This window comes from Patagioenas fasciata, chromosome 19, assembly GCF_037038585.1.
Source record: "Patagioenas fasciata isolate bPatFas1 chromosome 19, bPatFas1.hap1, whole genome shotgun sequence".
NCBI classification, from domain to species: Eukaryota; Metazoa; Chordata; class Aves; order Columbiformes; family Columbidae; genus Patagioenas; species Patagioenas fasciata.
In genome coordinates, this window is record NC_092538.1 from 9,890,730 (window position 1) to 9,904,433 (window position 13,704).

Genomic DNA, 13,704 nt, shown 5'->3' on the forward strand with positions numbered 1-13,704 from the left:
TTAAGTCTTTACTGTTGCTTATATGTAGCACCTCTGCTGAAATACTGATTTTATGCACAAAATTTACAGGCAGCAGTATCTACCAAATGAATAGGCAACTTACAAACTCCATTAGCTTTTCTATGAAAAGAATGCCTTATACAAAATGAATTTTTGTAGCTTATAGACACATTACTTTGAAAATTTACAAATGACTTGCACACCTTCACATCTGTTTCACAGACTTCCATCATTCTAGTACAATATCAAACATTTCTAAGTGGCCCATATGAAAAAAAAAGTCACAGCACTCATATTCAGTAATTCAGCGGATTATTGTAATTTTGTAAATACAAATATTCAGAAGTAAGTCAAAAGCGTTATAGGGTTTACCTTTCTTCGCAACTTCCATTTCTTCCTCTGTCCAGCGGGATGTCTCCACAGGCTCTGTAGAAGCTGACAGAGAAGTAAAGACACTGATCAGAGAACAGGCCAGGATTCACTATTACGGCAACAATCGCAAATCGCATAGTCAACTAATCTATTTACATTATGGCTTGTTCAAGTCACTTGGCAAAGCTGCTCTTGTCAGTGGGAAGTAGTCACTCTCCATTAAACCAAGTTAGAGACACAGTAGGAACCACCAGTCTCAGCAGAACAAACTGCTCAAAACTATTCTGCCTACAAAACCAGGATGAATTATCTGTCAAGGAAGATTTGTAACTAATTTAGATGTGTTTACTGCTAAAATTGTATTAAGACTGTCAATAATTACCATCAACTACTAAAGGCAGCAATCCGACATGTTATAAGCTAGCTCCATTTTATTTCACTGACTGTTGTGGAAAGGACTGAAATGGTTATTTATTGGTTAGTGGGTATCAAGGAATCTACTATTCTTGTATTTACTGAATCTCCTACTGGACAAACAGAGAAAATAAAAGAAAACAAAGCAAGAGTAAGTCAAAACAAGTAGGAAACTAAATATGATTCAACACAAACCCTTTTCATTCACTTTGCTATCATTCTGTTTAAATTTCTGAATGGCATCAAGCTGCAACAGCCTCCATTTCCTTTTCCTAAGATCTGCCACTATGCACAGCACACCACGTGGACCCTTCAACAACTCCACTAACAAACGACAAAAGTGAGACACTATATAATATCTGATCCACTGAAAAGCTGGTTTGGATTTTCCAGAAAATCCTGTAAAAATGGTTGAAATAAAACCCAAAGCAAACCCCACTCTTGCCTTAGTTTAACTTCTGACAAAAACCCACCACACCAACTGAGCAGGAATGTCTATCGCAATCTCTGATGTTTACAGTTAAATGAGAACTCATTTGCCCACGTACTCTGTTCTTCAGGATATGCAGAATAGCTGAGCAACAAAACAGTTGTTACAAATTCTAGAATAGCAGCTGCCTGTAAGTACCCAGTTGAAGAGCTGGGAGCAACAAACTTTGCCACAACAGAGCACTGAAAAAAAATCCCAACAAAAAAAAACCTGTCCCGTCATCCTGCATAATTATTTACTAGCCACAAGGTTCGCTAGTACTTCTGCACCACCACAAATTATGTCAGCTTTAAAAGTAACATTTTATTTTAAAGAAAACTCTTGCTGCTAGTGCAGAAACAATAACAAAACCCAACTTGCTAGGATCTATTTCAGATTATGAATGTCCCTAAAGCACTCAATATCAGGACCATTATTTAGTAATAACCTCCGTGAGCTACAGTCAACCTGCATCAAAGCCATTTGGATCTCTACAGATCCATCATGAACCCTGCAAAGAGAGAAAACGTAGTTACCATAGAAAGGCTGAACTGCCTTTTTTTCCCCTGCGTTTCTAAGAGTCACCTGATTACACAGAGTACTATCCATGGAACCGCACTCGTGAAATTTAACAGCAGCACAATCACAAAATTATAAGCAGGCCTAAGAATAAAGATGTAATAGTAAATAGAAGAAGAAGTGCACAGCACGCAGAGAGTACAGCCCTGTGTCACCGAAGAGCCTGACAACCAGCCGGGTCCCCGAGTGTCCCGTAAACGCTACTCACAAGGTTCTGGCGGGGGTGGAAGGGGCGGTGGGGGCTCTTCGGTGGCTGCAGCTGCAGCGGCACTTGCTTGTGCAGCCTCATTTGTCATCGATCTGGTGATTCTGCCCTTACGCCGACCTTGACTATTGGCAGTTTTTCGGCCCCTAGGAGTGGCCTGTTCCCGCTCCTCCGTTTCCTCTGGTGCGACTTCAGTTTTGTCCTTTTCTTTGGTATTCTCTCTGGAAGTAGATACAAATATAATCCAGTCGCATTCAGATGGCCAGGATAGCACAAACAAAACCCCCAAAACCCCAAAGACACCTTTAGTGAAGCAGAATTCACTCACTGCTCACCATTTAGACTTGCTAGAGAATAACAGAGATACACGATATTATCAACTTCTAAGAACATATGAACACTGTGATAGAACATATAAAAAACCCTAAACCAACAAGATATTAAAACTATCACACGTGCAAAAAATAATCTCATGGTTTTCTCCACCATTCTGATTAGTTTAGAAAGAGAAAACTAAATAAGAAAAGTTTTCAGTCCAGATTTCAATGTCAGGCTAATGCAAATTCTGTTGTGATCTTTGCAAAAAATCTGCAATCTAGGGTGAATTAATGCATTTTCAATACATATACTTACTTAGAGTCCTCCTTCTCATCCTTTTCCTCCTCATCTTTCTTTTCCTCCTCTTTTTTCTCTGATTTTTCTGCTTTTTCCTCTTCTACCTTTTCTTCTACCTTTTCTTCTTGAGAAGGACGAGCAATTTGTTGCTGAAATGAAATGGGATTTACATATTCTAACGACTTGATCACAAGGTGCAGCAACTTGTACTCAGAGCAGCACAACCAGTGATACTGCCTCACCTCCCACTTGATAATGTGTTAATAAGAAACTCCAGAACGTAAGAGGGTGGGGAGTTGGCTGTGGCGACACAGAGGGAACCACTCACAGGAGTTTACACGGAAGGGGCTTGAATGGGTCAAACAAAACCACCTCCAATCATCAAGTCCCCCATTTGGAAGCACTGCAATATTCTCCACTCAAATCTGGGGCGTGCAGAACCACCTTGTTCCTTCTTGGCCATTAGACTCTGCAAGCCAACTTCAAAAAGCAAAATATATGTAATATTTACATAAAGCTAACTTTCAAAAAAATACCCACTTGGCAATTCCTGGAAAGGCAAGGACAGAGAAATACAAGACTGAAGTCCTGAGACTTCATTAACTCAGATTTTACAGTCCACTGAAAAATTCCTCAAAATAGGCTTTTATTTTTCACAGAGGAACCAACTTTCCTGTAAGTGTAGCAGCAGGTGTCACTGTTTCACTAACAAAACTGATGCTGGAAATAGTCACTAAAAGGACCTGTTTTTGACATTTTTATAATGTCGACTGGAGCTGAAAACCCAAACACTAACCACTATCATCTTGATGCAAATTGTTAGCACTTAAGATGCTGGTATTACTTGGTTATGCAAATATTTTCTTCCAGCAAGATGTCAGACAAACGCTAAGACAAATTATTTCCACTGTGCTAGATAGATTGGCCTCAAAAGCAAGGAGTTGAAAACTGCATGTTCAGAAGAATATAAATAATAATAATTTTTAAAAAGTCTGTATTTTACATATAATCTATTCACAAAACAGTTGCTGAAAATCTGCCGTTCTTTTTGCCTGGCTAACTTAACATCACACTTTGTAAATAACAGGGTTCTCTATTTCACAGTGAATTTATTTAACATGCATAATCAATAGCTTAAGTGCAGGTTAAATACAAACCTTAAGAGTTGAAGCCTCGGTCAGTGACGTACCTGCACATTCATCTGTTGATTAGAACTTTTGCTATCCAGGCAAGGGGACGGGCTTTAGCTCGGGGTACAATTCAAAAGGACAAAAACCACCCCAGCACCGCCATCACTCAGCTCTTTAGCAGAGGCCGCCTGACCCAGCAACGCGTTTATTCCAGGAAACTGTGTCATTCTCCCAGTTCAGCTGCCTGCGGCAGCGTCACCCATCTCACATACACCCTTCTAATCTCACCGGGGTCACCCGAGGCGATCCCCACCGAGCTCGGTTTGATTGGCCGTCACAGACGTACAGCAAATTTCTGTCTCGTCAGATCAGCGGCTGCAGCACCTGCTCCGAGGCACCCGCTGGATCCTCGGCCATGCAGTTCTGCTGAGCCGGCAGCCGCAGCGCGGAGACGCGGCCCTTACCTGCGCCTGCCCACCGAACGGCGGCAAACTGCACCGGGTGAGAACCTCCTGTCTGGGAGTTACTTAAGGAATTCTCTAGAAGCGATGCAAAAGCGTCATACAGCCATGCTTTCCTCTACGCTTTGTTCAAAACTTGCTCTTCATTGGAAAATTCATATTTGGTTTAAAAACATGCTTAGTTGTGTCTAAGCATTCTGGAACAGTCCAGCTAGCATTTTATACAACAACCTTTCTAGACCTACTTGAGGACAAGAATGTATCACAATTCAGTAAGCCTTACTTCTCTTAACTTGAAATGCCTTCATCTAGCACTTGGATTCGCTTAAATAAAAGCCCACAAACTGAAACTTGAGTCAAGTTGCACTCACTACATTCTCTGAAGGATTTCAGCATAATTACCATGATTAATATCTTTTCCACTGCAATATTCCATTTGTTTGCCTTCTAATTTACACAACTATATGAACTCTTACAGAGTTTAAGCTGAAGCACTTGTTATTGGCACCAGCTCATCTTAGAGCACATCATAAATCTCTCGTGACTTGCCAGTCAGCAAGGAAGTTTCAGGTTGCTACTCAGAGATATGAAAAATATCGGCTTCAAACAAAGCTGGCGTGGGAGGTGGGGGGAGATGAATTGGATTCTGCAGCCGTGAGATAAAAATTCTGGCAAGCAAGAAAGTTCAACACTCAAGTTCTCTTTTACTAGCTGTTATAGAAGCCGCTAATTACTTGTTACTAAAATTAAGAAATACAAATATGATTTTTGGTACTGTGTAATTCCTTACTGCAGCATCATTAAACATGGTAACTACAATATCTCTACGTTTAAACGTCCAGAAATGGTAAAAAAGCACAACACGATGACTGTTGCCAGTTGGAGGCCTGGATCTAGTGCAGTGCCTCAGGGGTCAGTACTGGGGCCGGTATTATTCAATATATTCATCAATGATTTGGATGAGGGAATAGAGTGACTGTCAGCAAGTCTGCTGATGACACCAAGCTGGGAGGAGTGGCTGACACTGGAAGCTGTGCTGCCATCCAGAGACCTGGACAGGCTGGAGAGTTGGGCAGCGAAAAATTGAATGAAATATAACAAGGGCAAGTGTAGAGTCTTGAATCTGGGTAGGAACAACCCCAGGTTCCAGTTAAGTTGGGGAATGACCTATTAGAGAGCAGCATAGGGGAAAGGGACCTGGGGGTCTTGGTGGACAGCAGGGTGACCATGAGCCAGCACTGGGCCCTTGTGGTCAGGAAGGCCAATGGTACCTGGGGTGGGTTAGAAGGGGGTGGTCAGTAGGTCAGAGAGGTTCTCCTGCCCCTCTGCTCTGGCCTGGTGAGACCACACCTGGAATATTGTGTCCAGTTGTGGCCCCTCAGTTCCAGAAGGACAGGGAACTGCTGGAGAGAGTCCAGCGCAGGGCAACAAAGATGCTGAAGGGAGTGGAGCATCTCCCGTGTGAGGAAAGGCTGAGGGAGCTGGGGCTCTGGAGCTTGGAGGAGACTGAGAGGTGACCTCATTCATGTTTACAGATATCTAAAGGGTGAGTGTCAGGAGGATGGAGCCAGGCTCTTCTCGGTGACAAACAGTGACAGGAAAAGGGGTAATGGGTTCAAACTGGAACACAAAAGGTTCCACTTAAATTTGAGAAGAAACTTCTTCTCAGTGAGGGTGACAGAGCCTGGCCCAGGCTGCCCAGGGGGGTTGTGGAGTCTCCTTCTCTGCAGACATTCAAACCCGCCTGGACACCTTCCTGTGGAACCTCAGCTGGGTGTTCCTGCTCCATGGGGGGATTGCACTGGATGAGCTTTCCAGGTCTCTTCCAATCCCTGACATTCTGTGATTCTGTGATCTTTTTCCCTCCAAAGACTTCCAAAAAATACTTCCTGAATCAGCAGATTTTATTTGCATGCATTAAATTGGTCTCTTTCTTCTTGCTACTAAGTTCCAGTTTGACTTTCAGCCTGACCACCAAAGAAACATCACTATTAATTTCTGCTTTTTGACAAACACTGACATTATGAAGCCATTATATATTTTCCACTGCAAGTCACATGCTAGACCTAATTTCTATTGGCTCCATCATAGGATTTAATGATGGATTCAACTTCAATGTCTATAGCAGTGTCCTTAAACAAAATTAATTGTCATATTAAAAAGAAGATCACAAATATGCAAAGGAAACAGATATTCCACAGAACTAAAAGCTAACTAACCAAGAACACCCTTGAATCAGAATTACTTAAATTTAAAAATGCAGTAAAAATAATTCTTTTTCCTTTTCTTTCCTCCTTATAAATTTCATATACTTGCTCTATCAGACAGAAAGGCAGCTGTAAATATGAAACAATAAAAATAACAATATCCAAGTGACTAATAAATTTAAGATACCTGGTTTCTTCCTCTGCGTTTTCCATAATTCCGTCGCACAAGGGCTTTATAATTTTCATTTTTCTTGGTCAAATAATAATATAATACACAGTCGGGAACATTCTAAAGTGAAAAAGAAAAAAATAGGTACTACTGTTATAAAAAAATACATTTTTAGTATCTGATTTCTCTCAACACTTGAACTATTCAGCCCCGAGACTAAAATAAAACTCTATTAGATTTGTTTGCTCAGCAGGGAAGTAAATTCACACACAAATATAATAACATAACTATGCATAAAATTACAGTGCTAAACGCAAGCCTCATGTATTTATAATACCCCTCAGCTTCTTCAGTCTACATTTAATCTATACCAGACAATTTGCAAAACTTCTATTTATCAACAGCATGTATTCACGATACCATTGTTTTAACAAATCCTAATTCTCCATTATCTCTTATATCAGCTCTGCAAAATCAGTTCTAAAGACTAAAGTCAGTCCTAAAGACCAGTCCAGCCAGCAGTGGGATCCCGCTGGTTTGAAAGGTGGCAACAAGATTGCTGAGAGTTCGAACGGTGGCTCAGCAGAGCCAGTGACGTCCTTATCTACAGAGTGAGGTAGATGAACAGCTTATACCTCCTTCAAACACAAATTAAGATCAAAACTAAAGCGTCATTTTATTTTATTGTTGCCAATAGTGTCATAACTCTAACTTTTCTTAGCTGTTTGCATGCATTGACTGTGTTATGGGTAAAGCATTATAAAATCTTGTCAACGCAGTAACTTTTGTTGGACTTCGAATATTTTCCAGGAAGAGAAAACGATGCTGGGATGAATGACTTACATTTGGAAAGTTAGGGATCCCACCCTAGGCTCTACTTAGATTAAAAAAGGTCTTACCTTTCGTTCCAGGTAGGAAGCAATTAGACCAAAGTTCTTGGGATGTTGGACAAACCTTTCATAAATCAGAAATTATTTAAGTTTAACAACATAATTCGTTATCAAATAAGCAAAGCAATCTTCCAAATAATCTCTTCCATCAGCAAGCCTTTGATTTACACAACTGAAATTAGTCTAAAAGGCCAGTTTCCCCATTGTGCAAATTTAGAACTAAGGACTTAATATTAGCTATTTGGTGATAAAATGAGAACATATACCTACTTTTCATTTTCACCTTATCATGGAACTAAAGTATTTTTAAAAGAAGTTCTCATCGAGGCACTTTGAGCCACTCAGTTGAAAAATAAGTGATGTCTAAAACTTTTGCAAAGTTTCACTCACCCAACTAAGAACATTATCAAACACTATTGCACAAAAGTTTCAGCACTCCCGATTTAACTGATGTTTACTGCGGGGTTCGGTATTTAACTGTCATTTGCAATGTAACAAAAATAAAAGATAAGAAAGCCCATTACTTCTCCTTAAAAATCTCTTTCTCATGGTCGGTCCAGACATTCATGAACTGTCTGTCTTTATAAACTTTCATGGGATCCTCCATCAGACCATTCATATTAATAAACTTCACTCGTCTTTGTTCTGCATCAAACATCATGGGAGGAATGACAGAGAGCTGGCGCATCTGTTTTTCATTATTCTATGGGCAAAGAACAAAAGAAATAGTAAAGAAAGCAAAGTTGCTACTAATGTTTACAGTTCTTAAATTACACAACTCTTGAAAGCTCCACCACCATATACATTCACAAGTAAGAAGTGGACAAAAAGAAGTTTCCACCTAACTCTTCTACAAGTTGTCACTGTCCCAATGAACATTTACAGTCAGCTAAAGTAAACAGTGTCACAAATGATGAAAAACTAACATAGTGCAGGTTTTTGGAAAGGAAGAGTTTTCATGTGTTTGTCAGAGCTGGAAAAAACTAGGTTGTAGCAAGCCTGCAATGAACACAGACATGAGAGAAATGTAGGACAGAATCCCAGAATGTGAGGGGTTGGAAGGGACCTCAAAAGCTCATCCAGTGCAATCCCCCCATGGAGCAGGAACACCCAGCTGAGGTTCCACAGGAAGGTGTCCAGGCGGGTTTGAATGTCTGCAGAGAAGGAGACTCCACAGCCTCCCTGGGCAGCCTGGGCCAGTGTCTGCCACCCTCACTGAGAAGAAGTTTCTTCTCAAATTTAAGTGGAACCTTTTGTGTTCCAATTTGAACCCATTACCCCTTGTCCCTTGTCCATTACCCATCCATCCATCTTGTTACGTCCTCATAAAAGTCAATGAGGTTGATCAAGCACGACTTCCCCTTGGTGATGGAGAGTGGCCCAGCAATGACCTCAACCAGCTCCCTCAGCACCCGCGGGTGCATCCCATCCGGATCCATGGATTTATGGATGTCCAGATTGCCTAACTGCTCCCTAACCCAGTCCTCACCAACCCAGGCAAAGTCCTTAACATTGTCCTGCCTTCCTCTGGGGCCTCAGCGGTACGGCGCCCTGCAGAAACCCAGGGTTGCAATTCTGTTTGCTATCCTGCTCCTGCCACAGGAGATCCTGAACTCCACCATCTCATGGTTGCTGCAACCAAGGCAGCCCTCAACCTTTACTGCTTCAACCAGACCCTCCTTGTTAGTGAGGATGAGGTCCAGCAGTGCACCTCTTCTAGTCGGCTCCTCCACCCTTTGCATCAGAAAGTTATCATCAAGGCATTGGAGGAACCTCCTAGACTGTGGCTGCCGGCCAAGTAGTCCTTCCAACAAGCATCAGGGAAGTTAAAATCCCGCAACACAACCAGGGCCTGTGATTGTGAGGCTGCTCTCAGCTGTCTGTAGAGGCCTCATCAACTTCCTCACCCTGATCTGGTGGCCTACAATAGACACCCAGAACAGTATCACCCTTGCCAGCCTGCCCCTTAACTTTCACCCATAGACTGTCAACTTGCTCGAAGCAAAACCCTTAAAAGAACAGTATTTCTAAGACCTGCTTCAATCCAAAGTTCACACACACACACTCTCAATCCAGCCTCAAGGGCTTGTCTTATCAAAAAAACCCAAACCCTCTTAAAAGAGACTTTTCACTGCCAGCAAAAGGATATCAAGTGATTTGCTGTGCTCCTATAGCCAAGCACAGACAACAGCCTCACCTCCTGCTCAGAAAGTCCATCGATGATTTCCGAAATCTCATGTTCACTTCTAGCAATAGTTGCTGAAAGTCCAGCCCCTCTTTGGCCAACTCTAGAATTAAGGGACAACAGAAGCAGTAAGCACAAAGTGGGAAAGAGCTGTATTTTCAGATTTTGTATACAATGACAACCTTCAAAATTGTTTAAAACGCTGCTACCAGTCTCCCAAATAAGTTAGTTAGTGCAATTCTTTCTGAAGTAGTGTCAGAGTACAAACTCTGTTCATGTATCGCCATTTCAAACAACTGCTCAGTTAAGTCCTAAGTGATATTTTATAGGAATATTTCAAATCTACGGCAATACCTTTGGAATCGCTCTTGCTGTTCTCTTTGCTTCCGGATTTCTGGAAATTGTTTCTCATAGTACTCTCTTGTTTTGCTCTCCTTGGCTTTCCTGCGTGGATTATTTTCTATCCTGTCAACTTTTTTCTCCCATGCCTCCATCAGCTGATCATAACGTTGACAGATTTTCTGTTCCTGTTAAATTCCAAAAGTAAAGCTTGAAGGAAACACAAATACCTTAAGTGATCCGTACACATACCATGGGATTTACATGACAAATTTGGGGATGTTAATCAAGGATCCAGACAGAAAACCAACCACATGCTCTTTTTACAAAAACACGGTAGTATTACCCGTTGTTTTCTTGCATGATTTCTTCTTTTAAAGAATAGTATTAGCTTCTTCCTCATCACCTGGTTTCTGGGAAACAAAATTGGGGGGAAAATAGTGAGTTACATAGGAATCAAGCACTGATGAAACAATGATGTAACTGATACTGTATTGTATCAGAGAGAAAATTCTTGAAGATGGCTGGAATAAGCATCGGAGACACAAAAGCTCATTTCAAGCCAGGTGCTCTCTTTTGCCACAAGAGAAATAATATGCTAAAATAAGTAAAGCTGGCTTAAGGTATTGTGCTTCAGAAAACAAATCATCTTTGTAATTCAAACCTAAAGAGTTTCACAATATATTACTGTCCCGGTTTTGTCAAAAACAAGACTGGTTCTCTTTCAGTGATTTTTCTTTCAGCTCAGTTCTTCTAGGTGGCTGTACTTTTCTGAGTTTTAGCCTGCATATTTTTCCTAGGATGCTGTACTCAGTGCTGATAAGAGACCAATGGAATGCTGAAGAAGCTTGTGTTTAGATTTATTACTATGGTAGCTAAAAAAGACTGATAAGTTTTCCCATGTTCCATTGTGAGAGGGGTGTGTTTGAGGAGGGGTGGATGGAACAGGTGACTAGAACTGACCAAGGGAAGTATTTCATCCCATAATCGTCATACCCCCTACATAAGAGGGTCAAGCTCTCTTCGACCATGGCCGGCATCTGGAGAGGACCCTGCCTGTCTGCCTGTGATCCACAGGCCTCAGGCCCTGCATCCTGCAACCAGGTTCTGGTTTGCTGTGCAGTCCCGCCTGTGACTTCCGGGGGTCTGAGCTGCAGCTGCTGGAGCCGCCAGCTCCGCACACCCAGCTCTGCTGCTGAGTGACGCCAACTCCACATCCAGCACTTGAGATTGGTTTTGTATATTTTGTATATATTCTCTATTTATTAGTAGCATTAGTAAAACCCTTTAAAACTCTCCAACTTGAAGTGTCTCTTCCTTTCCCCTTATCTTTCTTATCATCTCTTATCTTTAAGTTACGACGAAGAGTTACTGTTTCCCTCTGCCTTCAGTACATATAACTCACTTCTTGCAGGGCTGTTCTACAACAAAGAAATTGGAAAATTACACAGACTGGAAGCTTTTAAACATGTTTGAAGTGTACGCATCCTATTTGGAAATCACAGAAATGAATTTAAGGGGTTTAGACTCAAATATTCACTCAAATGACACAATGACAAGATATTACAGCACTTACGTTTTGATGTTTTCATGGTAGACTTTTGTGTCTGATGGTTGGTTGTAAAGTGGCTGCCATTTTGAATTAGAAAGGTACATTTAGTACTTTTCAGTGCATGTAGTTCTAAAATTATATGCAATGTATTTAACAATATTGTAATATTCTGTCAACTTTAATCTGAGATGCAGGAATCTCAAGGGACTAGAAGATACTCAACACAAAGCACAGATTTCATTACATAAAATTATATCATTTTAACTACTTATGTATATAACAGCATTTCAACTTTTTGTATTTCAAACTGTTCTCACAAATAGATTCAAATCTATTTTTAAAAATTATGCAGCAAATCAGTTCATTCAAGCCTCAATTCACCAGTGTATTTAAACACACACTTATTTTATATATAAACATAAAACTACATCTGTTTACACTAGAATTACAGACACCAAAGCAACACTGGCAACACAGAAAACAGAATGAAAGGAAATTGAAAACAAAGCCCACAACTTACCAGTTCAACTTTTGGACCAAGACCTTCAAAAATCTTGTGAGCTTCTTCTGCTTTTTTCTGCAAATAAGATTTTTTTGCATAGGCTGAGTAAATCATCTGAAGTTAATACCAAATGTATAGCTGAACTCTGTCCCCTATGCCAGCTGATAAAGCCCTGTGTGATCCTTCTTAACCTACTTCTGCGGTGTTGCCTCAGCAAAGGAGGAAACCTGACTACTGTGACCTCCATGTCTGGAAGGAGACATGGGCATAAAAGGGCATAAAAGCAGAAACTGACCTCTGCAGTTCAAAAAGAACACACATTTAATAACTAATATAGCAAATAATTATTAGGAGAAGAAAGGTGTCCAGTAAAACCAAGTATAGATAGCTTTGAAAAATGGAATTGAGACTAAAATTCTCCAATTGCAAAGGCTGGGAGTGTGAATCAATGTGTACAGACACAAAGGAGTACATCAAAGGTCCTTCCCTCACACTGGGTGAAGACCCCAAAATAATTCTGACCCTAAAGGAGGCAGCACAGGACCGGCCACTTTCCTTTCGCAAATCCATTTCAAGCCTGTAGCACCTTCCAAAGCCCTTTATTCAGCAGACAAGCTATGTGAATTGACCCAACCTACTCGCTTGAATTTGTGTCATTCCCCCCCCATAGCTGTATGTGCTTGCCCCAAGACATCTGCAAAGAAAAATATACAAGAAACCATTTCATAAAGCAGTTATTATCAGAAAGTGTTCTGCTAAATTCCAACCTCTTTCCATGTGATTTCAATCTTGATAAATTCTTGGGAACTTACAAGCTGTACAAAATAATTATATATCAAGGAAATATTATAGTGTTATCCTGGTAGAATGGTTTTTCTGGTCTCAAAACATCTAAAACTGAACTCTAGTCCTATTACTTTAACCAAATTTTAGCCAACAGTAGTTGAATATTAAAAGTAATTATCCTAAACTGCATGGTTTGAAGATGAAAGCTGCCAAGCAGACTGGCCTTTTGTACTACTGCAGACGGAAAGATACCAATCAAGTGCTACGTATACAAATGGATTAATATATCTTTAATAACGCTTTACATAAGAAAGCGAGTATAGACACGTGCTATTTGTTTTAAGCCCGATCAATACTGGCTTTCTCCAGTACACGTGATCTCTGATATGAGAACTCAAACCAAGTGCTAAATGGATTCACGAATGCACAAGGCTTGCCCAGCTACACTCAGTCAACTGAAAAGCGCGCTTACCCGATTTTCATCGTAAATAATTTGGACAATACTGCGGTGTTTCTGTTCCACTGGAGGAGGGGAGACAGGCCTCTCTGGCTCGGGAGGCTTAGCAGCTTCTTCTTCAAGTTGTTGCTAAGAGACGAAAGAAAAAGAAAATCAGCCATCCGCACCACGTTACCCTTACCAGTAATTAGTCACCAGAGATAAAACACGCATCTGATCAACAGTTAGCGCTGCCTGTTATTTCTCTTCTTAACGGACAAGGAATGAACCAAATGGTTTTAATGCCAACAGGGACAGTAACAAGACTATTTTTTGTACTGTTGGTAAACAAAATTAACTGTTTACAGCCTTGTTTCAGCTTGACATTTAAAG

General features: G+C 40.8%; 1 protein-coding gene across 7 annotated transcripts in view; it reads right to left on the reverse strand.

Moving 5' to 3' along the window:
- Positions 1-13,704, reverse strand: part of NCOR1 (nuclear receptor corepressor 1) — a 57,708-nt gene that overhangs the window by 25,670 nt on the left and 18,334 nt on the right. For all 7 annotated transcript variants that reach the window (XM_065853057.2, XM_071816895.1, XM_065853055.2 and 4 more), the window contains exons 6-17: positions 13,348-13,461; positions 12,108-12,164; positions 11,612-11,664; positions 10,382-10,448; positions 10,051-10,223; positions 9,709-9,799; positions 8,036-8,214; positions 7,521-7,575; positions 6,640-6,741; positions 2,673-2,803; positions 2,043-2,260; positions 373-435 (exon numbers count right to left, since the gene is read on the reverse strand). In XM_065853057.2, the coding sequence (XP_065709129.1) occupies positions 373-435; positions 2,043-2,260; positions 2,673-2,803; positions 6,640-6,741; positions 7,521-7,575; positions 8,036-8,214; positions 9,709-9,799; positions 10,051-10,223; positions 10,382-10,448; positions 11,612-11,664; positions 12,108-12,164; positions 13,348-13,461 (1,303 nt within the window). The remainder of the gene's footprint in view (positions 1-372; positions 436-2,042; positions 2,261-2,672; positions 2,804-6,639; positions 6,742-7,520; positions 7,576-8,035; positions 8,215-9,708; positions 9,800-10,050; positions 10,224-10,381; positions 10,449-11,611; positions 11,665-12,107; positions 12,165-13,347; positions 13,462-13,704) is intronic.